The following is a 24,927-nucleotide window of genomic DNA, read 5'->3' as shown; positions in this document are numbered from 1 at the left end:
CAGCATTTAACCATTGAGCCACATTCCTAGCTCCTTATTTTATTTTGAGACAGAGTCCTGCTAAATTGCTGGCTCTGAACTTGAGATTCTCCTGTCTCAGACTCCTGAGCTGCTAGGATTACAAGCATGCACTACCACACCTAGTAACATTTTCTTAATGCCATAAAATATAACCATTGAAAGGTGAAAGCTGGCATCCCACTTAATAGGAAGTATCCTCATTAATCAGGAATAAGAAAAAGATGTCAACTTTGGGATTACTTTTTTAACATTATTTTTTACTTATATCAGTCATTATAAATAAAACAGAAAAAAATTAGGACTTTAAAAAGTAGAATTTAAATTCCAATTGCAGATGAGATGCCTGTTAACCTACAAAATCTCAAATCAACTGAATGCACATGAGGAAATTCAGAAAGTTCTCTTAATTAGAGAGAAAAGAGAGTGATTGAGCTCAATGATAAAAACAATATGATTAAGTTCTCACGGATAACATAATAAGAAATGTATGAATTCTATAAGAGCTTAAAATAAAATTGAAAAGACACATAGCAACACTTAAATGGAAAGACATGTTTTTTGATTGGAAGATTCATTATTATAATTATATTGTCAATTTTCCTTATGTTCATCTGACAAATTAATTAATAATTAATTCTTAATTAAGAAAATTCTTAATTAGCGAATTTTCTCTCTAATTAAGAGAACTTTCTGAATAACATTAATGCAATTTTTAAAGACTTCAACAAACTAATACTAAAATCCATATAAATTTGAGAACACAAGCAGTAATGAGAAGTCTGAAAAAAGAATAAAAGTATATGTTATTAGAGGAGAGACTATTCCTATAAAATATTAAAGCACAAAGTTACAATACTTAAAATAGTATGAGACTGTCCCTGGAAGATCAGGTAAATCCACATTAAAAAAGTCCAGGAAGATATACAAATATATATGGAGATGATAACTGAAAAAAGTATAGTTTTCATCAGTGGAAAAAAGATGAATTATTCAACATATGGTGTTAGAACAATTGAAAAGGCATCATGGAAAACTTAAGTTGGCCCTTTTCTTTACACCAAAATAAACTCTACATAAGTCAGTAATATTAGCTGGAAATTTTAAGACTCAAAGGATTTCACAGAAGCCTCACATGAAAAGATTGATGTTTGCATGTCTTTTTTTTTTTTTTTTTGGAGAAGGGGGGAACAGTGATTGAACCTAGGGGTGCTTAACCACTGAGCCACATCCCCAGCTCTTTTTTATTCTTTATTTTTTTTTAAATAACTTTATTTTATTTATAATTTTTATGTGGTATTGAGGATCAAACCCAGTGCCTCACACATATTAGGTAAGTGCTCTATCACTGAGCTGCATCTCCAGCTCTGTTTTGTATTTTATTAGAGAAGAGGGTCTCACTGAGTTGCTTAGCATCTCACTTTTGTTGAGGCTGGCTTTGAACTCACAATCCTCCTGCCTCAGCCTCCCGAGCTACTGGGATTACATCTGTGCGCCACCACATCTAGCTGCATGTCTTTTTGAATGCACTCTATGTATTATTCTAGAATTCTGCATAAGAAATTCTTTTAATTGTTAAAGTACTGAAAACAAAAGTTAGACAACAAAAATCACAAGTAAGCCAATAGACTATTTCTTACATATTCGTACCTATTATAATCTGGTAATGTTATTTCATAATGTTTTGTATTTGATAATATACTATGATCTTTTTCATATGTCACTAACTATACTTTTAAAATCAAAACAGTCTCTGCAGGGAATGCTAATAAATTGCTGAAACTAGTGACTAGTACATGGGAATACATTATATTCTACTGTCTATCTCTGTCTAGGTTTGAAAACTCTTCCATCAAAAAGTTAACCTTGAGCCAAGTGTGATGGCACATGCCTATAATCCCAGCAGCTCGGGAGGCTGAGGCAGGAAGATACTGAGTTCAAGGCCAGCTTCAACAAAAGCGAGGTGCTAAGCAACTCAGTAATACCCTGTCTCTAAATAAAATACAAAATAGGGCTGGGGATGCGATTCAGTGGTTGAGTATCCCTGAGTGCAATCCCTTGTACAATAAAACAAAAAACAGTTAACCTTGGCAGGACTGGGTTGTGACTCAGTGGTAGAACACTTGCCTAGCACTTGAGAGGCACTGGGTTTGGGTTTGATCCTTAGCACCACATAAAAATAAACAAATAAAATGCAGATGGCATGCTGTCCATATACAATTAAAACAAAATCTTTTTCATTAAAAAAAAAAAAGTTACCTTTAGTACTGTAAAAAGTTAAATAAATCTGCCTAAGAACACAGAGTCAAAAGATAAATGAGGGCTAGGGTTGTAGCTCAGTGGTAGAGCGCTTGCTTCACATATATGAAGCCCTGGGTTTGATCCTCAACACTACATAAAATAAATAAATAAAAATAAAGGTATTGTGTCCATCTACAACTAAAAAAATTAAAATAAAAGATAAGTGACAAACTGGAGGTAAAAATTTGCTGCTCATTACCATATCTATCTCACAGAATTTTTCCAGGTCTATAAGAAAATAGCAACACTCTTTTAAAAAAATGTGTAAAGAATATAAATTCATTTCATAGTCAAAGAAACATAAATGGCTCTAAATCATATGAAACGATGTTCAATCTTACTCATTACAAGAGAATCTAAAACTATTCTGTGATACAATTTTTTTTACCTATCATAAACATGAAAGTATACTTCCTCTGTATCTGCTCTCATCTAAGAACTATTGGTCTTCAGCTCTCCCTTTGAAGAAATAGAATTTCAATTGATTTGCCATAGTATAGTTACAAATTATGAATAGTATTAGAAATAAAACAAGAGGATACTAGGAAACCTACAACATGATGACTAGTGATTAAATCTACATCATGGAGTTTGACTTTCTTGAGGCACTGATGACTGAGCTAGAGCAGTCTGCAATGTTTTACAAGGTAATGTTTCATATAGAAGGGACAGCAAACAAAATGCCTTGGGACATGAAGGATTATAGCGCATTTAAAGGAATTGAAAGATGGCCAATGTGGCTAGAAAGTGAGATGAAAACTAGCACAAAATCAGACTAGAGACAGAAATGGGTAAAACTATATACAGGGGTTCAGACGCTCTGGTTTTATTCTAAGAGCAATGGAAAACTTTACACATTATGATGATATTACTATTATTTTATACATCAGAAAATCAATCCTCAGAGGTAAAGTATCTTATTTACAGTTCTATAGCTGTTGGGTGGCAGAGCTAAGATCCAGGTCTACATAATACTTTTGGCCTTATTTTCAGCCTACATCACAGAACTGAGAGTAGTTTTCCCGATTAGGTCAACTGATTTTTACACTGAACTAATAAAAAAGTGATAATCCCAAACAGGCTTTATCTATTATTTATGATGATAAGTGTCTGAACTAAGTTTATGTATCTATAAAAGTTTTAAGAGCCAGAAGGAAAAAATAGAAACATGTCTCTTCCACTATGGCCATCGCACTTACCTAAAGAGTCTATCTTACCTCAGAAGTATATTGTTGACAACCATCTCCTGAAGTGAGAGACCTTTTTTTGGCAGGAGAAACATGGTTGCTTTCATCAAGCGTGCAATGAGATCTCTTCCTTGATATAAGATCCAAATTAGCAGGAGGCTGTTCAGAAGCATCTCTTGCAGAATTAGATAAACATATGGCATCTTGACCAACTAAAGTTAGTGGTAAACGCTTACTGCGTAGAAACAAAATGCAGAGAAAAATCAATGAATCAAAAGTTATTTAATGATGTTAAAGACTGAGCTATTCCAATTAAATTTCTAATGAAACCAAATTCCAAATAAATAAATTCAAGATCACGGTCATTAAGATTCTAGTTCTGAGCTGCATTCATACTTAAAGGCTCACAACCTAATCTCCCAATATTTAATTAAATCTGAAGTATATGTGTTCATGTCTTTAAACTTTTAATCTAAAAAGTCCCTTTCTAATATAAATGGCTTCAATTTCTAATGCTACTTCATAAGTTTTCCAATGGTAATCAAAATACAGCTTAACAGTTCTACATGAAAGAATTAAGAGTATCAAGAATATATGAAATTGAGATGGGGATGGCAGCAGGCACCTATGATCCAAACTATTTGGGAGGCTGGGGCATGATGATCACAAATTTAAGGCAAATTTGCCTGGGAAAATTAGTGAGACTCTGTTTCAAAAAAAGGGTAAAGGGTATTCCTACCGGTGTAGCTCAGTGACACAGCACTAGTCTAATGTGTGGGGGCCCTGGGTTCAATCCCCAGGACCACAAAAAAATTTAAAAATCCAAAGTATTTCTTCTCTGTACTATTTTTTTCCCAACTTTCTGTGAATGTGTATTCAGTTATGTGTATATAACTATATTTGTAATAGATGTCACTATAATCTAGGCTACTAAATTTTTCGGTTGTCAAAACAAAATATTAATTTTCATTTAAATGGTACCTTCAACCTTCATCAACCACATTACTTTTTTTTTTCTTTCTCTAAGTTACCACATAATTTAAGATCTACACAATCAATACAAATTACTGGCAGGGACAAGTTCATTCAATCAATACTATCAGATTCATAAAGCATCTTTCCCCCTAGAAGAAACAGTTAACTCATTTCTTACCTCATATCGCCTATTTCTTCAGTATTAATGGATTTGACCAATATGGGTGCTGGTAGTAAAGGGTTTGGCATTAACTGAGCAGCATCCGTAAATTCTTCTGTAGCATTGGTTGGGATTTCTACCAGAGTTAAAATGAATGCTTGTTCTTCCTCTCCATCTTGTACATCAGCAAACAGATTCACTATCGAAGTTGAAATGTTATTAATGAAAATCTAAACCATGAAATAACAAAAAAATCATTTATTTCATCTCTAAAAAGAGAGCCTCATGACAACTTGTCATCAAAACTAAAAAACTAAATTATACCCCCAAGCATCACTACAAATAATTGTCGTGCATAGTTCCAAACTATTGGGTAACAGGTTGCTGGATCTTTCTGGATAAATTACTTACTAACCAAAAGAATAATTTCACAAAGGGCACAGCCGGAAGAATTTATAATTCTGAATAACAAAACTGATATACAAAATAGTTTATTTGTTGCCTAACTATAAACACTATAAACAAAAAAGAATTTGTGTTTTCCATAGATAAATTAAAAAATCATATTAATTAATACTATGATACCTCACTGAAGCAGATTATTATACCTGTTAGGTCTTCAGAATTGATTACACTCTCTTGTTGGACTTCTGGAATACTGGTTGGTATACACTGCCATAAAAAAATAAAATGAAAGAGTTAGGTTTTAAAAAGTTTTCCTGACAATGTGATACATAGTGAAGAGATAACTTCAAAATGCAATGACTTATCTTAAACATACAATTTTTCCAGTTGAGATGATTTTTGAAGTGACATAATAGGGAGACCCAAATCCCTCAACCTCTCTGATCACACAAGCCATATGTAAGTGACATATGAATGGAGGCAAACTGCTCTCCTCGTCTCCAGAGTGGCTTCCTCCAATTTGTTTTCCACAGAACTGCTAACACCATTTTAAAATGCAACCCTGATTGTAATTCTCTAGTGCTTAAAATCATAACACTTTCATTTTGCAAACTGTCAATAATTAATTCAGGGAAGATTCACCAAGGGATGCCAAAATTATTGGGTAACAGGTTGCTAGATCTCTTCAGATAACTTACTACTACAAAGTAGAAAAGATGCTTTTATAATGAAGAAATCTGTCAAGTACCATTCTGACCAAGTGCTCAGTCTGACATGTAATACAAAAGAAGACAAAATCACCTACATAGTAATCTTGCCTAAACACTGAATCCAATAACAATATCAGGAGCCAGGTATGGTGGTATATGCCTGTAATCCCAGCAGCTTGGGAGGCTAAGGCAGAAGGATGCGAGTTCAAAGCCAGCCTCAGCAACTTAGTGAGGAACCACCTCTAAATGAAATATAAAAAAGGGATGGGGATGTGGCTCAATGGTTAAGTACCCCTGGGTTTAATTCCTGGTACCAAAAATCAAAATAAAATCAGAGGCTGGGGTTGTGGCTCAGTGGTAATACACTTGCCTAGTACATGTGAGGCACTGGGTTCAATTCTCAGCACCACATACAAACAAATAAAATAAAGGTCGATCAACAACTAAAAATATATATTACACACACACACACACACACACACACACACACACACACATATATATATATATATATATATATATTTAAAAAATAAATAAATTCATACTGTGGAGCCATCTAAAATTGTTTAAAATGTTAAGTTCACAAACAAAAGAGAGCTACTCTAAGGAGAGTAAGAAGAAATGACAATGAAATGCAGTGTGACAATCTTGATTGGGTATTCAGTTAAAAACAAAAAAGCTCTAATGGACATCTTTGGGACAAGGGTGAAACCTGAAAACGAACAATATATTAAGTAATATTATTGAATCAATGTTAAATAGTATGATAATACTAATTGTGAGAAGAGTACTCTTAATTCTCTGTAAGAGAATATCCTTGCTTTTATTAATAGATAGAAGATACAAACACACTATTTAGGGGTGACAGCTTGTGTTTGCAACTTACATGCTGCTTTTTTTTGTTTTTTAAAGTACTAGGACTTGAACCCAGGGGCCTGGTGTATGCTAGACCAAGTGCTCTACCACTGAGCTACATCCTTAGACCTTTTTATATTTTATTTTGAAAGTAAATCTTACTAAGTTGCTGAGTGTCATGCTAAATTGCTGGGGCTGCCCTTGATTTTGTGATCCTCCTGCCTCAGGCTCCCTAGTCACTCATAGGCTTGTGCCACCAACCCTGGTTCAAATGCTTCAGTTTTTTAAAGTATTTATCTATAGAGATGGATAGCAAGACAGAGTAACAAATGAAGCCAAGTGTTAATAATTAATGAATCCAAGGGAAAAGTATGAATTCTTTGTAAGATTCTTATAACTTTTCTTAGTTTCAAGTTATTTCAAAATAAAAGGCTACAATTTAAAAGTTGGAGATGGGCAGGAATCTCAACTATGGAAGGAGCCAAATTCCTTAGGGAGTCATCAAACTCCTTTTATGATTTGGCCTGTAGGCTGCCTTCCTAACTTCCTCTCTAACCACTTTCTTCATTTATATTCACTCAGTGATTTAGGGGGTGGTTAGGGGGGATACTGGGGATTGAACTTAGGGGCATTTTACCACTGAGCTACATCCCCAGTCCTTTTTATTTTTTTATTTTAAGGTAGGGTCTTGCTAAATAGCTGAGGCTGATCTCAAACTTACAATCCTGCTTCAGCCTCCCAAGATGCTAGAATTACAAAAGTGTGCCACCATACCCAGCCTCAAGTTGAGTTTATGGGTTGGGGAGCATGGTGCTGTGGATTATACTCAGGGGTGCTTTACCACCACTGAGTTATTTCCCTGGATCTTTATAATTTTTATTTTGACACAGGTTCTCGCTGAATTGCTGTGGCTGGCCTCAAACTTGTGATCCTCTTGCCTCTACCTCCCAAGTCCCTGGGATTACAGAAATATACCATGGTGCCAACCCAACTCAGTGATTTATAATCCTTGAACATGTCATACTGTTTCACATCTTATTTTTTTTACACGTGTTCTTCACCCTTTTATTGACCGTTATACTCATTCTTCAAGATCAAGCATTCTCCCACTTAGGGAACTTTTAAAAGAAAATCTTATTGTCTGGGCCTCATTCCCAGAAATGAGATTGGTTTGACTGGGTGGAGGACAACTGGTACAGAGTCCTGTTCAAATCTGCAACAAAGTATCTTTCAAACCAAGTTTAATCATTCATTTAGTCAGCAGTTTCCTGAAGATTTATCTTCCAACACCTCACAGTACCTCAATAATACTTGCTGTTAATAAACTCCTCAGATCCAGGAGCTAAGAAACAAGAAATGAATTCTCTGTGTATGTTTATTTAATTTTTTCTTAATAACAATCCTGAGTAACAGCTCTATTACCTCTATGCTCCAGAGACTAAATACACTCTATTGAAATTCTACCACAGTAGAGTTTACGAAAGTAAAACTATAGGGAAAATGAATCAGTGACTATCAGGAGCTGGTGGGGAAGGAGAAGGGTGACTATAAAAGACAAGTGGGAAATAAGGATGATGGAACTGTTCACATACTGGTTACATGAGAACTTCTAAAACTAAAAAGGGTAAAGTTTATTACACGCAAATTATACTTCAATTTTTCAAATGGGAAAAACCCCTCCTACCCCTTCTTATAATCTGTTCTTTTACCTCTGGCACATGATGTTTGAGCACACTGTCTCCTTCTGTGTTCTTTCTCAGGGGCTCTTCAAAAGAACTCTCACCAACATCCCTACCCGAATCAAGGGTATGGGGTCCTTGCTCAGAGGAAACAACTGGAGTAACTGACACTATCTCAACCTCTTGAGATCTCTCCTCTTGATCTTCATTTCTGAAAGAGAGTTGTAGTATATGTTACCTGAAATCAGGCAAACCATCATGGGATTATTTTTAGAGATTGGTGTAATTTGATCATCCAATTTAATGATTTTCAAGATTTTAAAATATGTTTGATGCAACAGAACTCCTCAAGCAAATTCTTAGTTATAGCCTTTGGATACAGCTGAAAGAGAATATGAACTGAATTTCAGACTCTATTCCCTCTTTTACCTTTCTGTTAAGTTTGCTTCTTGTGAAATACTGGTCCCTTTGATATCATGTACAGATGCCAATTTGTTCTGCTCCTTACTCTCTGTTGTTGTAACTTGCCCAAGGCTTTTCTCTCCTAATTCTGTCACTTTGGAAGCATTTTTCTCAGTTTCTTAAATAAAAAAAAAAAAAAAACACACATAAGATACAGTTCAAAACAGAACAGCTAAAAATCTCCATATTAGAAACATTCTCTCTTAAACAATAGACCACTATGTAGTAACTCCTCCAAACTCTTCTTAATCCAAAAATCAACATGGCAGCAGAATGGTTCTGGCCAATGAGATTTCTGAATAGTAAACAGATGTTTAATGAATCTTGTACTGTAATACATTTCACTCCTGGCTGCCACAGCAATTGTGTCCCTACTTTATGGTAACAGTACTCTAGTACTATCATCAAAAATAATACTGTTGTTAAAAACTCCCACCCAAAAGAGGTACAAAGTATAGATGAAGCCTGGCTAGGTCCACCTTAGGGGAGATTTTGGGAAGGGAATTGTATGACAAAGATGTCATAAAGGAGAAGAAAATATTTCTAGATAAATAGAACAATTTGGTTCAACAGAGTGAAAATTTCTGGATATTGCTCAAGATAGAATAAGAATGAATTAACTAAGTGCATAAGAACACTGCACCACAGGCATTGCTGGATGAAAGAAAATCCCAGAAATCAGTGAGTCCAAAATAGGTAAAAGATAACGCTAACATCCAGATCTTCTAAACCTGAGATCAATATAATATAGGTAGCCTGTTGTTTGCACTACTTTCCATGGTCTTAGTATTGCCATAGGGGGTGGGCCATTGGACAGGAAGGGAGACAGAAAAGGAAGTGGACAAGCAGTCAACAGGTACATCACAATATAATAAGGCCACTTAAAAAAAATAAAAATTAAAAAATTAAATAGGGTGGTGTGTGATTATATTAAAAGATCTTTTCAATATATTAAGCTTGAAAAATAAAAGATACTGAAACAAAGAATTTTTTTTAAGATTTGGGAAATCAAATTCAGGGCCTTGCGGATGTTAAATATGTACTCTACCCTTGAGGTATACACACAGACCAAGAAGTCTTAATAATAAAAAGACAAATACTCAATTTAAAAATAAGCAGAGAACATCTCTTAGAAAGATATACATGACTAAGGATATAATTCAGTGGCAGAGCACTTGCCTAGCACATGTGAGGCACTGGGTTCGATCTTCAACACCACATAAAAATAAATAAATAGAATAAAGATATTGTGTTTATCTACAAATGAATAAAAATAAATAAATAAAGCCATGCTGTCCATCTGTAACTACAATAAATAAATAAATAAGATTTTAAAAATGGGAGGGGTATACACAGAAGACACGTGGCAAAAAATTTGATAGTGCACCCAAAGTCCCCAGTTCCTGTTTTGAATCTACAAATGCCTCATGGCAGCTCGGTTATTTTGTGTCCAGCCAGACTGCGGCACTAGAGATTGAACCTGGGGGGCCCTTAACTACTGAACCACATCCCCACCCCTTTTCAAAATTTTTATTCAGAGACAGGGTCTTGCTAAGTTACTTAGGGTCTTGATAAGTTGCTGAGTCTGGCTTTGAATTCCTGATCCTTCTGCTCAGCCCCGACAAGCTGCTAGGATTTCAGGCATGGGCCACTGCCCATTAAGCTTTGGGTGCAATATCAAATTTTTTGCCACATGTCTTCTGTGTATACCCTCCCATTTTTTAAAATCTTATTTATTTATTTATTTATTTATTTTAGTTACAGATGAACAGCATGGCTTTATTTATTCATTTGTAGATGAACACATCTCTTAGACACAATATCTTTATTCTATTTATTTATTTTTATGTGGTATTGAAGATTGAACCCAGTGCCTCACACGTGCTAGGCAAGTGCTCTGCCACCGAGTTATATCTTAGTCATGTATACCTTTCTAAGAGACGTTTGAGTATTCATACACACACACATACATACAGACACACCAAAAAAAGAAAAAACCTGATTAGGCAAATACAGCAAAATGATACCAATTACCGAAACCAGTTGGCAGATTTATTTTATAGCTCATGTGATATTTTGTATTTAAAAACAAAGTTAAAATAATTTTAACAAATCATCCCTTTGAAATACTAATATCATTTCTGTGTCAAAGCAATTTTATAGTTTGTAAGTGAAAAATAAAATTTACCTCTTTGAATTTCTACTTCTTCCCCTTTTAAAACACAAAAACCGGGAACTTTCTGATGAGCATGAAACCTGTTGGTCCGTAAAACCTTCTCAAGATTTGGCTTTGGTTTGACAAATCTACTTCTCATTCTCAAATTATTGGTCACTTTAGAAGTTGTATTCCTAAAATGTACAAAGATAATAGAAATTTATGAATCACTAAAGAATTCTCTTACTCTCTCACACTGATTGCAGTTAACGCAATACCTTTCAGATATCATGGTATATTTAAGTGTTCATTTCTTAATTCTAAAATTACTAATTACTACATTTACTGGAGGTCTTGAGAAGAAAACCTGTAGAACATATTTGTAGAACAGAGAATACATTTACATAAATCTTTTAAATTAAATCTTCTAAGACAGATAACACTGTTATAACTTTAATAAATAAATCATTAAACTCTAGGTCAACCAATTTGTAATTTAATTGGTGAGAAATTAACATTGTTACAAGCATTACTCAAATCTATTAACTAAATTTATGATGGGTTTAATAACATTTAATAATTGAATATAAAATAAACCTGGTCAACGTAGCATTCTTCTTGACTTCTTCCATTAAACCAACTTCTTCTCTAGTACTTTGTTCCTCCAGTACAATCTTGTTTTCTTCAAATGATGCAGGAGATGTACTAATGACAGGTGAAAAAACCTCCTGATATTCATGAACAATTTTGTGATTTACATTATCTGGGATAAAAGGGATATGACTTTTATCCTTTGAATGAACATCAGGAAACACACATACTCCTACTGCAGAAAAAAATAGGAAATTAAAATTGACCCAGTATAAATAGATATCCAAGTGAAAATTAATTCTTCAACATTTAATAATTATAAAATTCTATGTTATTATTAAAGATTGTTCTTTTTGGATCCAAACTTAAATTCATGATCTCATATTTCATTTTGGGGATTTGACCTGTAATGAGTTTAATAATTCTTATGACTAAAATTTTGTGCTACTGAAAGTAATGCATCCCCCCGCCTTTTTTATAAAATTAATGGCCTATATACTTGAAATTATTATTATTTTTTTTAGTTGTAGTTAGACTCAATACCTTTATTTTATTTATTTATTTTTATGTGATGCTGAGGATTGAACCCAGCGCCTCACACGTGCTAGACAAGAGCTCTACCACTGAGCCACAATCCCAGCCCTGATCTCTTCTTTAATTACTTCCAATAATTGCATAATGCTGAATGGATTTCAAGACAGGACTGTCTTCATTTATTAGCTTTTAAGATCTATATTTTATGTCTTCAAGATTTGTGACAAGTGTTACTATAATACTCTGTCATTGAGAATGAAGCTCTATGGTATAGGGAACACAAATCATACTTTCCTAATAAATATAGTGTAACAAGCATAAACATCTAACAACTAAAGTGAATGGCAGATAAGTCATTAACAAAGTAATTACCAGAAACACAATTAGCATGATTTTTCACTTAATGAAGTTAAAGATAATCAATGGCAAAGACCATAACTTGTAAGTCCAGCTCAATATATTAAAAAAATCATCTAGATTGGCATTGTCTTTTGGCTTCTGTCCAAACTATCACAACAGTTTAAATTCTCTCAATGATTGTGAAAATCTTTTCAAGCAGCAAATCCTTTGCTAACGAAACGAGTATAAAGTGACAAAATAACCTCAATTAACCAATGATGCTTATGATGATAAACATAAGCCATTAGAGCAACTATTCAATGAATCCAAATTATTCTTTTCTTTTTGGTACCAAGGATTGAACCTAGGGATGCTTAACCACTAAGCCACATCCCCAGCCCTTTTAATTTTTGAGACAAGGTCTCACTAAGTTGCTTAAGGCCTCACTAAGTTGTTGAGGCTGGCCTTGAACTTTTGATCCTTTTAGCCTCCCAAGTTGCTGGGATAACAGGCCTGTATCACCACACCCAGCTTCAAATTATTCTTAATAAACTAAATGCACTATCTCAAAATGGTTTTCACCACACCTAAACGGGCTGACAGTGGATGAGGACAGGCACAGTGGTAGGGAGGCTGAGGCAGGAGGATCTCAAGTTTGAGGGCAGATTCCGCAATTAAGCAAAGCCCTAAGCAACTTAGCATTACCTTGTCTCAAAATAAAAAATAGAAAAGGCTGGGTATGTGGCTCACTGGTAATGTGCCCCTGGGTTCAATTTCCAGTACAATCTAAAAAGAAAAGATAGCAAGAGGGGGAGGATGGATCAACACATAAGTATTACCATTTCTGGAAAACAACAGTGATGACAATTTCAAATGTAAAAGGCTTATTTATTCAAAACATGGGTGTAATTTCTTAACAGATTTTAAGTTTTTTTTCTCATTGGTAGGACTTAGCTTTCACTCTTACCATCACCCTGTTCAGTGCTGATCTCTGACTGCAATACTAGATCTCCCATTGTTAGTAAAGTTATGGCAGCTTCAGTACTTCCATCATTGGTACCTTGTGAGGAAATATAGCAAAATTAAAACAGAAAAACAAATCTGGCAATTAGTTTACTTTAAAAAGACTGTTAGCTCCGTTGTTTATTTTCTAGCAATGGGTTTCAATATCCTCTGTTATTCCCTTACTAGTGCTGTGTTTTGTTCAGTTTATACACTACAAATTTAAAAAATCATCAATTGGTGGCTCTTATTTACTAAACCATTTTCTCCCATAAATAATACATTCAAAGAAAATGTCCTCATCTGTGCAAATTAAGAGGAAACGCTCAACAAATACTTTTCTGAACTTTCAGCTCACCTTTTAAAAGTAGTATCCCAAGGATTTAAGTTTATAATAAAGATAACATACAACACCAGAACATTTTTGTTCAATTCTTCAGCAAAGTGACTCATTCACTATGACCAATGCTAAATCACTGTGCTAGTGCTAATCAAGTAGTTTTAGCAGTTTCCTTAACAGTTACCTGGTTCATCTTGGGTCTGTTCACCTGTGGTTATTTCCTGAAAGAGGAAAAGATAGGGAACATCAGAAGTATTTCCCCCAAACACATGCACTGTCTCTCAAGAAGTACTACATTTTCTAGATCTTTCTATATCTTTAGTTATAATAATATTTTAAATTTATGATTATTCACAATATTTCATAAACAAGAAGAAAATAATAGCAAATTCTTTTCTCTCTTGCTTCTAATTTTACCTCTTCTGAAATGTAAGTTTTAACTCTAATCATACTGCTTTGTACACCTAACCATTTCTACTTTTTCACTTTTATAATCCTTCAAGTCCAGTCAAATCTTAGTGAGACCTTCCTCAACAAATAAAAAGGAGTGAGGATGTAGCTTAGTGGTAAAGGACCCCCAGCTTAAATCCCAAGTACAGACTTAAAAAAAAAAAAAGAATGTCCACTCTCTAAGAAACATTTAACTAGAGGTTCTACTCAGGGAAATTAGGCAAGAAAAAGAAATAGCATTCAGATCAAAGAGTGTTGCAGGCTGAATTGTGTTCCCCACAAAAATATGTGACCCTTATTCCAATATATCTGGTGTCCTTATAAGAAGATGAGAAAAGACACAGACACATAAACAGGGAAAATGCCGTGTGGTATTGGAGGCAGAGAATGGAATTATGCTGCTCAAATCATGAAATGACAAGCACTGCCAATAACAACCACCATGGAAATCATGAAATTATTTCCCCCTCAGAGCCTCCAGAAAGAACCAATACACTGTGATTTGGGGCTTCCTTCTAAACTTCAGAACCTTGAGAGAAAAAATTTCTGTGGCTTTGAGCCACTTCAGTTTGTGGTGCTTTAGAAAGCATGAAGTAAAACTAACTGTATTTGCAGATTATATGATTTTGTACAGAGAAGATACTAAGGCATCCACTGAAAAATGAGTTTAGCAAAGTTGCAGGATACAAGATCAATATATAAAAATCAATTTTGTTTCAATATACTTGCAATAAACAATCCAAAAGTGAAATTAAGAACACAGTTCCAATTATAATAATGGTAAAAATAATAGCACACTTGGAAATAAATTTAGCAAGGAAGTGCAAAGCTCACATTCTAAAACTACAAGCCATTTTTGAAAGAAATCAAAGAAGTTCTAAATAAATAGGAGGACCACGGGTGTAGCTCAGTGGTAGAGCTACAATGGTGGGTGGAATGCTTGTAGTATGCATGAGGTCCTGGATTCAATCTTCCAAAAAAGGAATATACCCCATGTCCATGGACTGAGAGTCAACATGGTTAAGGCTGCAACTTCTTCCAAAAGATCTATAAATACAATGAAATTCCAAACATAATCCCACCTGACTTCTTTGTAGAAACTAACAAGTTAATTTTAAAATTCATATGGAATTAAAGGGACTCAACCAAAATAATTCTGACAATAATAAAATATTTATTGTATTTATTATTGCACTTCTCAACTACAAAACTTAGTACAAAGCAACAATAATCAATGTAGCATCACTAACCTAAGGATAGCTATGGGTCAATGGAAAAGAATTAACAGTCCCAAAATAAACCCATATATCTATTATAAACTGATTTTTGACAAGGATGCTGGGACCATTCAATGAAGTCTCTTCAAACAAATGGTGCTAGGGCAACTGAATAGTCACATACAAGAAGGAAGTTGGATAAAAAGATTATCACAATATTTACAAAAATTAACTCAAGATAGATCAAAGACTTAAACTATAAAACTTTTAGAAGAAAAATAGTGGTAAACTTTTATGACTTTGGATTTGGCAAAGGATTCTTCATATGACACCAAAAGCAAAAGCAACAACAACAACAAAATCAATCAGGAGCCAGGCACAGTGGTGCACACCTATAATCCCAGTGACTTGAGAGGCGGAGGCAGGAGGATCATAAGTTCAAAGCCAGCCTCAGCAACTAAGCGAGACCCTAAACAACTTAGCAAGGTCCTGTCCCTAAATAAAACATAAAAAGGGTTGGGTATGTGGCTCAGAAGTTAAGAGCCCCTGGGTTCAATCCCTGGTACCAAAAAGAAAAATAAAACCAATTAGACTTTCATCCAAAGTAGAAATTTTTGTGCTTTAAGGCAAATAATCAAGAACATGAAAAGATAGCTCATAGAATGGAAGAAAATATCTATTAATCATACATCTGACAATGGAATTGTACCTAGACTATATTAAAGAATTCTATGGGATGGGGATGTAACTCAATGGTAGAGCAACTGCCTAGCATGTGTAAGGTCCCTGGTTTAATCCCCAGTATCTCTCTCACACACACACACACACAAAAAAAAAAAAAAAAAAACCTTACAACTCAAATAATAATAATAATAATAAAATAGACCAATTAAAAAAGATCTGGGAGCTGGGGTTGTAGCTCAATGGTAGAGCAAGTACTTGCCTCACATGTATGAGGCACTAGGTTCAATCCTTAGCACCACATATAAATACATAAATAAGTAAATTATTTATTATTTACAACTAAAAATAAAAAAAATAAAAATATGAAAGATCTAAATCAACATTTTCTCCAAAAAAATACTGATGGGCAATACACACATAAAAGATACTCAACATCATTAGTCATTAGGGAAATGCAAATCAAAACCATAATGAGACAATACACTCACAAGCATAGATCAAAAGAAGTCAAATAAGTGTTGGCAAAATGTGAATAAACAGGGACCTTTAAATACTGCTGATCATTATACAATATTATACTATTTCTATAAAATGTCCAGAATAAGAAAAATCTATAGGCAAAAAGCAGATAATTGGCTGGGCACAGTGATGCATATCTAACTACTTGGGGAGGCTGCGGCAAAAGAAGAGGATTACAAGTTCGAGTTCAGCAAGTTCTTTATGAGATCCTGTCTCAAAATAAAATATAAAAAAGGGCTGGGAATATAGCTCTAGGGTAAAGTGCCCTGGGTTCAATTCCCAGTTTCAAAAAAATAGTTGGTAATTTGTTCCATAAGCCTATAGAGATTTGCAGGGGAAATAAGGAGTGACTACAAATGGATATGAAATTTGTTTTTGAGGTGATAAAAATATTCTAAAAATTGATTTGTCATACTTGCACAACTCTGTGAATATACTAAAAAAAATCACTGAACAGAACACTTTCAATGGGTGAACTATACAATGTGTATATTATATATCATTAAAAGCATTTTCAAAAAGTTACAATTCCGTGCTGGGCCTGATGGCACACTGTAATCCCACCACCTTGGGAGGCTGAAGCAGAAGGATTGCTAGTTTGAGGCCAGCCTCAGCAACTTAGCAAGGCCCTCAGCAACTTAGTAAGAACCCCGTTTAAAAAAAAAAAAAAAAAAAAAGTTGGATGTAACTCAGTGGTAAAGCATCCGGGTTCGATCCCTAGTGCCAAAAAAAAAGGACAATTCCAAGTGTTCATTTGCAAAAACAAGGTTAAATACTAAATATGGAAGAATGGCAAACAAAATGAAACTAAATATATTTTAAGTAATTTACATTTGACATAGATTTAATGCAATAGAATTTTCATATAAAAGTCTATCACTTATTAGCCTTTTGGCTAAGATCAAATGTAAAGTCAACAGGGACATTAAAAGCTCTACTCACACACACACACAAAAAAAAAAACCAATGCTTTCCAAGTCAAATACAAAATCCACGACTATTCCCAAACTTTTACTATTTATACTAACAACTCCATACATGAGAGAAACAGCAAAGAACTGAAAACTTAAAGCAATCAAAGTAACCCTATAGTCTTTTGAAAGTAAACAAAGGACAAAAGACAAAACATTAACATGGATACTTACAAATGATGATGTATTCGAATTTTTTTCTTCTTTTACTTCCTGAGTAGATACATCTGTGTTTGAAAGCTCATGTTCAACAACAGTTACACATCCTATATCTGCAACATTCTCAGTTATTTCAAGCTGTCAAAATAAATGTTTTTATTATTTTCCACATGAACAAATAAAATTAAATTTCAAATGAAGGAAACAATTCACATTCACACAAAATTTAAAAAAAGAAATGTGATTCTAAAAACTGATTGATAGCAATTTGTCAAAAGTAAGACATTTAAAGTTTTTGAGAGGGCTGTGACTATTGCAACCAGTAACCAAAAATTTTAAGGCTTAATCATAGTGCCTGGCATTTCATTTCTCATCCTCCCCACCCTGCCCCTATTTTTCCCCAATTTCTTCCATTTGTTAACATTTATGAAGTGCTTCCTAAAAACCAGAGGGATATGGGCATAGAGGCACAAACCAAATAAGGCACATTTGGTCCCTGCCTTCAATAACTCACAATATACAAGAAACACAGTAATAAATGAACTATACAGTGTCATAAATGCTATAATAGAGAGGAGTTAAAGTGCTTTAAAAGACTGATCATCACTTCATCCCCAGTACAACAATCTTTTCCCAAAGTCCCAAAGCCTACACGATTCTTGACACCCATGGAAATGGGTTCACTCACAGTTATTCTCATGTGGCAGCCCTACTAGTCAAAGAGCCCCTATGATCAGAGTTTAAAAAGACACTAATTTTTTTTTTTTTTAAAGTTTGTTTGTTTAATATTTATTTTTTAGTTTTTGGCCGACACAACATCTTTGTATGTGGTGCTGAGGATCGAACCCGGGCCGCACACATGCCAGGCGAGCGCGCTACCGCTTGAGCCACATCCCCAGCCCCAAGACACTAATTTAATCTCCTAAAATATATAAACTACAGTATGGCTCCTATTCCCTTATTAACAGAAAGATAAATGCTGTGCCCCTCCCCTGACTCAGGCAATGGCAAGGCCCTACTGAGGTGGATGGTGCAAGGCGTCCATCCTCTGGAGGAGTGCAGTATGTTTCTGGGAATGGGCTGGTTTGTTTTTGTATTCCTTTAATAAGTATAGTTGCGATTTCAAGTATGAAGGAAAAAACATGACTTTCCCAATTAATGCAACTACTTCTAAGAATAGATCTGTTTGCTCTAAATGCAATGATTCAGCTGTGGAGCATAAATTGTTAATGTCTAATGAAAACTCCCTGTATTCCTGTCAAGGAAGTTTTTGAGAAATTAAATTAAATCTAGAGAAGAAGAATTAATGTTAAGAAGACAGATTAGTGCTTAGTACTGGGCAACTTGTTCTTGTTCCTGTGCACAATGGTTTGTGCTCTTACTCTTGTTTGATTAAAATTAATAACAAGCTAACCACTTGCCGTAACCATGGCACCGGTTCCAGTCAGTAAGTCAAGAAAGAATAGTCAAGGTATAGGCCAATAGTTGGGACATTTCTAACTATTATTAAAAGTTAATTAAACAGAAACAGCTCAAAGCAAAACGCGAACTGAAAGAAAAAATGCTTGCTTATGCGTAAGCCAAGATACAGTCTTCTATTCTAATTGTAGCTACGTAATATTTTGTTTCTTTGAATAATGATTCCTGTTTTGTAACCACAAAGTACTGTGAGCCTGCCAAAATGAAAAGTATATATGATCAACTTCACAAGTAAAGATTGGGATCAGCACCTTCACTTTGGTGTCTGTGTTGTTTCTCCACCCCCTTTCGCCGACTCCTCACCATCTGTTCGTCTCCTGAGACCCCCTGTTGGAGCTGGACTCCGACAGATAAGTATAAAGCACTATGTGATTCAATAGAATCTATGAGTATAGGAATGAAGTCTGAGAATCTGTCTTCAAGATGTAGTTACTAGGGCTGAGGTTGTGGCTCAGTGGTAGAGCGCTTGCCTAGCATGTGTGAGGCACTGTGTGTTCAATCCTCACCACCACATAAAAAAATAAAAAAGCAAATAATGTTTATTTTTTTAAAAAAATAGTTACTACAGTTCTTTGTCTTTCTTCAAATGTAAAACTAATAGAAAAATCTTCATTAATATCCAAAAGGTCTGGAATGAATTTAAAAATTCAAGAGATTTGTGAAAATAAAATATATTCCCAAAAGTTGGAAATGGGTAGGGAAAGGGAATATTCTAGATAATTTTTAAAAGTTGGTTCTTCAGGCTTCATACAGCTTACCAATGCTGTATTTTTTTAATAAGAGCTATACTAAGATATAATTTACATACCATAAATTCATCCTTTTCCTTTTTTATAGTACTGAGGATTGAACCCAGAACCTTGTGCATGCTAGGCAAGAGTTCAAAACCTGAGCTACCCCCAACCCCAATTCGCCCACAAAGTGTACAATTCAATATATTTTGGAATACTTATAGATGTGAGCAAACATCATCACACTCAATTTTAGAACATTTTCATCTCCTCAAAAAGAAATCCCATACCTATTAGCTATCACTTTTCCAACTTCTCCCCTTCATTTCCCACTCCCTAGGCAACCACTAATCTATTTTTTCTATAGATTTTCCTACTTTGGACATTTGATATAAGAGTAATCATGTATGTGATCTTCTGTGACTGGCTTCTTTCACTTAGTATGTTTTCAAGTTTCATCAATATTAGAGCTTATATCATTTCATTTTATTTCAATGCTTTTTAAAGAACATATAAACAAATGTTGACATGTAAACAAATGTTAACATTTAAACAATTTTCATTTTAGTAAGCTGACTAAAAGGAATATAAGTTTTCCCTGTTAAATTATTATTATTACTGCTATTAAATAAGAAGATATTCTGTGTTAATTCAGGGATACATATTGAAATCTGACTTTCAGAAATTAATTTCTTTTTTTTAAGAAATTAATTTCTGATATCAATTTTCACTACCAATCTACCTTCATGCAAAGAAAAATACAAAATATATAACTAAACTATCATGTAGTATACTAATCAGCTGTCTTTCCACAAAATTCACTATTCTTCTGTTTGATTTCAACTAAATCTTTAATTATCTTTACTTTAAATTTTTCATTACAAAAAGCCACCTGTTTTTGTGTCATTTTCAGTTAGTTTCAAGAATCTATAGTATGCTATGATTAATAGTGAATAAAATAAAATTAAGTTTTGATTTTCATTCTTAAGTGTGACTCTACAGATTCAGGCAATCCATTACATTACTTCTTAATGGATCTACCTTAACATTAAGGTTAACTTTAACATTATTTGAACTGTTTTATGTTTATGTTTCCCACTGATTATCCCTACCACAATTAGCTAACTCTTGATTCTACTTCAAATGACTCAGAAACCATTATGAATTCTTAGACAAAACTGATTCAAAATGCTTCTCTTTAGTCAAATGACTGGCTAAAACTAATAGAACAAAAAACTTTGAATTTACAAAGTTGGAATACTAAACCAAGAGGAAAAAAGAGGAGAAAAAAAAAAAGACTAAGGAAGCAAAATATGTTCTACCTCAAACTCATTAAGATAACTACCACTTTAATTAAAAGTGTACAGCTGAGTACAGCTCAGTGGTGAAGTGCAGTATCTAGAATTCATGAGGACCAGGGTTTGATTACCAGAATAGCAAAAAAAAAAAAAAAGTTAGAAAATAACAGCTGTTGGGTAAGGATATGAAAAACTAGAATACCTGTCACTGCTAGTAGTAAAATGATATAGCCACTATTAAAACAGTGACAGTCACTAAAAAAGATTCAATATAGAATTATTTTGTAATCCAGTAATTCTACTTATGAATACATCCCCCAAAAGAACTGAAAGCACAGATTCAAAGAGATATTTGTCTTACATGTCCACAGGAAGACTAATTAGAATAGCCAAAATGTGGAAACAATTTAAGTGTTCATTGATGGACAAATGGATGAACAAAAGGTGAGACAGACACAAAAATATTATTTATCCTTTAAAACAGAAAGACATTTTGGGCTAGCCACATAGCCCAGTGTCAGAGCACCTGCCTCATATGTGCAAGAATCTGTCTGGGTTCAATCCCCAACATCACCAAAAAAACCCACGAAATTAGGAAGGATATTCTGACATATGCTACAACTTTATAAATGAACCTTGAAAACATTATGCTAAGTAAAACAGGCCAGTCACATAAGGACAAATACTGTATGATTCCACTTGCACGAGGTTCCTACAGAGTTAAATTCAGAGACAAAAATTAGAATGGTGGTTGCCAAAAGTTCAGAGGTAGGAGAAACGAGGGATTATTGATTAACAGGTATAGAATTAGAGTTCTGCAAGATGAAGAGTTTTGTGAAAGGATGGTGATAATGGTAGCACTGAACTGTACAGTTAAAAAAAGTTAAGATGGCAAATTTTATATAATGTGTATTTTATCAATTTTTTTCAAAAAAGAATAAAAAAGTCCCTTCTATATCAACCAGAACTAAGTCTGACCCTATTATAAAAAGTTAACAGGAAATATCTTCCCAAACATTTTAAAAATTAATTAAAAAAAAGTATATTAAGCAACTTCTACATAAAAGTATACGCAGAATTCTATCATTATTGTTCTACCGGTTCCCTTGCTGAGTCTTGGACATAGGGGCTGAGTAATCAGAGGAGGTCACACTTTTAATGATTCCTTAAGCTATTCATTAGATCCTAAACAGATTATATCTGGTGGCAGTTTATTTAGAAAAGGAACTCTTCAAATCCTAATATCTACTAAGAGAAGAAATAATGATCCATTAAAAGAAAAAGGAAGAAAAGTATAAGTTGATGAAATGTTAAAGATTCAAAAATTATTACCTCTTCCATTGTTTCCTCAATCTGAGCAGAAACAGGTTCAGGGGATCTCAGACCAATGGGAACAAACACTGGTGCCTTGTTTAATTCTTCTGGGGCAAGATGATAGTTTTCTTCTTCATAGTCAGATTCAAAATCTTCAGTATCATCTTCATCTTCTTCCTGGGAAGCCCGAAGAGTCACCAGCGTTGACTTGGAAGCTCTAGGTTCCTTCTTTGAGGTTTTACCCCGAGTTCGTTTTGATCCACGCCCTTTAGTGACATTTGGTTTGATCTTCCTATGTGTTCTCCTTTCACTATGATCTGTCTCACACACAGAGGCAGTACTGATAGTTGTTCTTCGATCCAGAGCAATTTTGGAGGAATCTGATTCTTTTAACAATTGTGGACGGCTATATGTTTAATCAAAATAACAATATGGTCATATATGCAATAATTTAATGAAAACCAAAGTGTTGAGAGTGAAGTCTCAGTTCAGTCATTAAAACGAAAACTCCCACCACCAATTCTTTTAAAGACTTATGCTGTGAAAATAATAATTAACTACTACTTATTTCTCATTAAGAATTCTGCACAGTAATGTTTAAATTCTGGGCTATTTTTCCCCATTATAAGTGGTGGTAGAGATGAAATTTTAAAAAACTTGTAATTATTAGAACAAAAAGGAATAAAATACATGGAATAATTATAGACTGTGGGATCAAATAGTGATACTTATTTATCTTACTGGGTGAATAGTTTAGGTTAAAAGAAAAAGGGCAGACAAAAAATTTATCAGAGCAATGCTGTTTTCTAGAACTTAGGTTCCTTCCTACTTTCTTCAAAAACTAGAAAAGAACCGGGTGTGGTAACACCTATATGTGATCCCAGCAGCTCAGGAGGATTGTGAGTTCAAAGCTAGCAATGGTGAGGCACTAAGCAACTCAGTGAGACCCTGCCTCTAAATAAAATACAAAATAGGGCTGGGGATATAGCACAGTGGTTGAGTGACCCTGAGTTCAATCCCCAGTACCCCACCCGACCCCTGCAAAACAACCACCTAGAGAAGGGTACCATTCATTCGTGCTTATAACCTCATATGAATTAGTACTCTAATAAACATTACTCTTTGATCAGGCATTTGCTATTGTCTAATAGATTTGACACCCACAAATTATACATCTAGGTGTACAACTGAAAATCAGAAAAAAGTAAAATGTAGTAAATAAACACTAAAATTAGGAAACAGACTTATAAATAAAAAACAATCTCACTTCTGTTCATAAGCCATGTTTTTGCTCTAACAGTAATTTAAGGTAAGACACCCATAAAGAATAAGTGATTTTTATTTCCTACTCTATTTGTTAAAGAAAATATTACCTTGTTACTTTACTGAGATATTGCTCTTCTACAATTGAAGACACAGAATTAGTTCCTACATTTTCCTCTCCAACACTTCCAGATGGTCCAACTTCTTCTAATTGAGCATCTTTTTTGGCCAAACTAGATTCTCTAGAGCCTAAAAAATCTTTTCTTGCTGAAACCTCCATAGATGACAGATTCTCCGCTTTTTCCTTAAATTTAAGATGAAAAAAGGTAATATTACCACAGAAAGAATCTCTATGTAAATTTAACTGTTTGGCCTAAAACTATAATACTGCACAGATACATAGTGATCAGTTTCTAAATGTTTCATGAAAACAGTTATAGTATAAAAGTCAAAATTAGCCAGTTACCGTGGCACACACCTATGATCCCAACTACTCATAAGGATAAAGTAAAAGGATCACAAGTCCAAGACACGGTGGCACACATCCATAATCGCAGCTACTCAGAAGGGTAAAGCAAAAGGATCACAAGTTCAAGACCAGGCTAGCAATTTAGTAAAATCCTGTCTCAAAAAATAAAATGATCTCAGCTACCCAGGAGGCTAAGGCAGGAGAATTAAAAGTTTGAGGCCAGGCTGGGCAACTTAGCAAGACCTTATCTGGAAATAAAAAATAAAAAGGGCTGGAGATATAGTTCAGTAGTAGAGTGCCACTGAATTCAATCCCCAGTATTGCAAACAAAATAAAATAAAATAAAAAGGATTAGGGATGTAGCTCCATGACAGAATAATTGCCTGCAATGTATGAGGCTCTGGGTTCAATTCTAGAACCACGCAAAAAAAAGTTAAACTAATAAGGTGCGGTGGTACACACCTATACTCCCAGCTACTTGGAAGGCAGAAGGATCACAAATTCAAGTGAGACCCTGTACTAAAATAAAATTTTGTAAAAGGGGTTGGGGATAATAGCTCCATGGTAAGAGTACTTGCCCAGCAAGAGGAAGGCCCTAGGTCCAATCCCCAGTTTTGCAAAACAAAACAAAACAAAATAAAATGTCAAAACTGTATTTCA

General features: G+C 34.3%; 1 protein-coding gene across 7 annotated transcripts in view; it reads right to left on the bottom strand.

The window, feature by feature from the left end:
• Bdp1 (BDP1 general transcription factor IIIB subunit) overlaps nt 1-24,927 on the bottom strand; it is a 95,131-nt gene that overhangs the window by 10,861 nt on the left and 59,343 nt on the right. For 6 of the 7 annotated variants that reach the window (XM_071612490.1, XM_027927987.2, XM_071612493.1 and 3 more), the window contains 12 exons: nt 23,909-24,102; nt 22,554-22,941; nt 17,729-17,851; nt 13,898-13,934; nt 13,339-13,431; nt 11,505-11,733; nt 10,941-11,101; nt 8,720-8,870; nt 8,321-8,501; nt 5,250-5,313; nt 4,660-4,840; nt 3,537-3,741 (listed from right to left, as the gene is read on the bottom strand). In XM_071612490.1, the coding sequence (XP_071468591.1) occupies nt 3,537-3,741; nt 4,660-4,840; nt 5,250-5,313; nt 8,321-8,501; nt 8,720-8,870; nt 10,941-11,101; nt 11,505-11,733; nt 13,339-13,431; nt 13,898-13,934; nt 17,729-17,851; nt 22,554-22,941; nt 23,909-24,102 (2,007 nt within the window). The remainder of the gene's footprint in view (nt 1-3,536; nt 3,742-4,659; nt 4,841-5,249; nt 5,314-8,320; nt 8,502-8,719; nt 8,871-10,940; nt 11,102-11,504; nt 11,734-13,338; nt 13,432-13,897; nt 13,935-17,728; nt 17,852-22,553; nt 22,942-23,908; nt 24,103-24,927) is intronic. The other variant, XM_071612492.1, reaches the window with a different exon arrangement.

This window comes from Marmota flaviventris, chromosome 5, assembly GCF_047511675.1.
Source record: "Marmota flaviventris isolate mMarFla1 chromosome 5, mMarFla1.hap1, whole genome shotgun sequence".
In the NCBI taxonomy this organism is placed as follows: Eukaryota; Metazoa; Chordata; class Mammalia; order Rodentia; family Sciuridae; genus Marmota; species Marmota flaviventris.
This window is presented reverse-complemented; position numbering and strand designations above follow the sequence as displayed.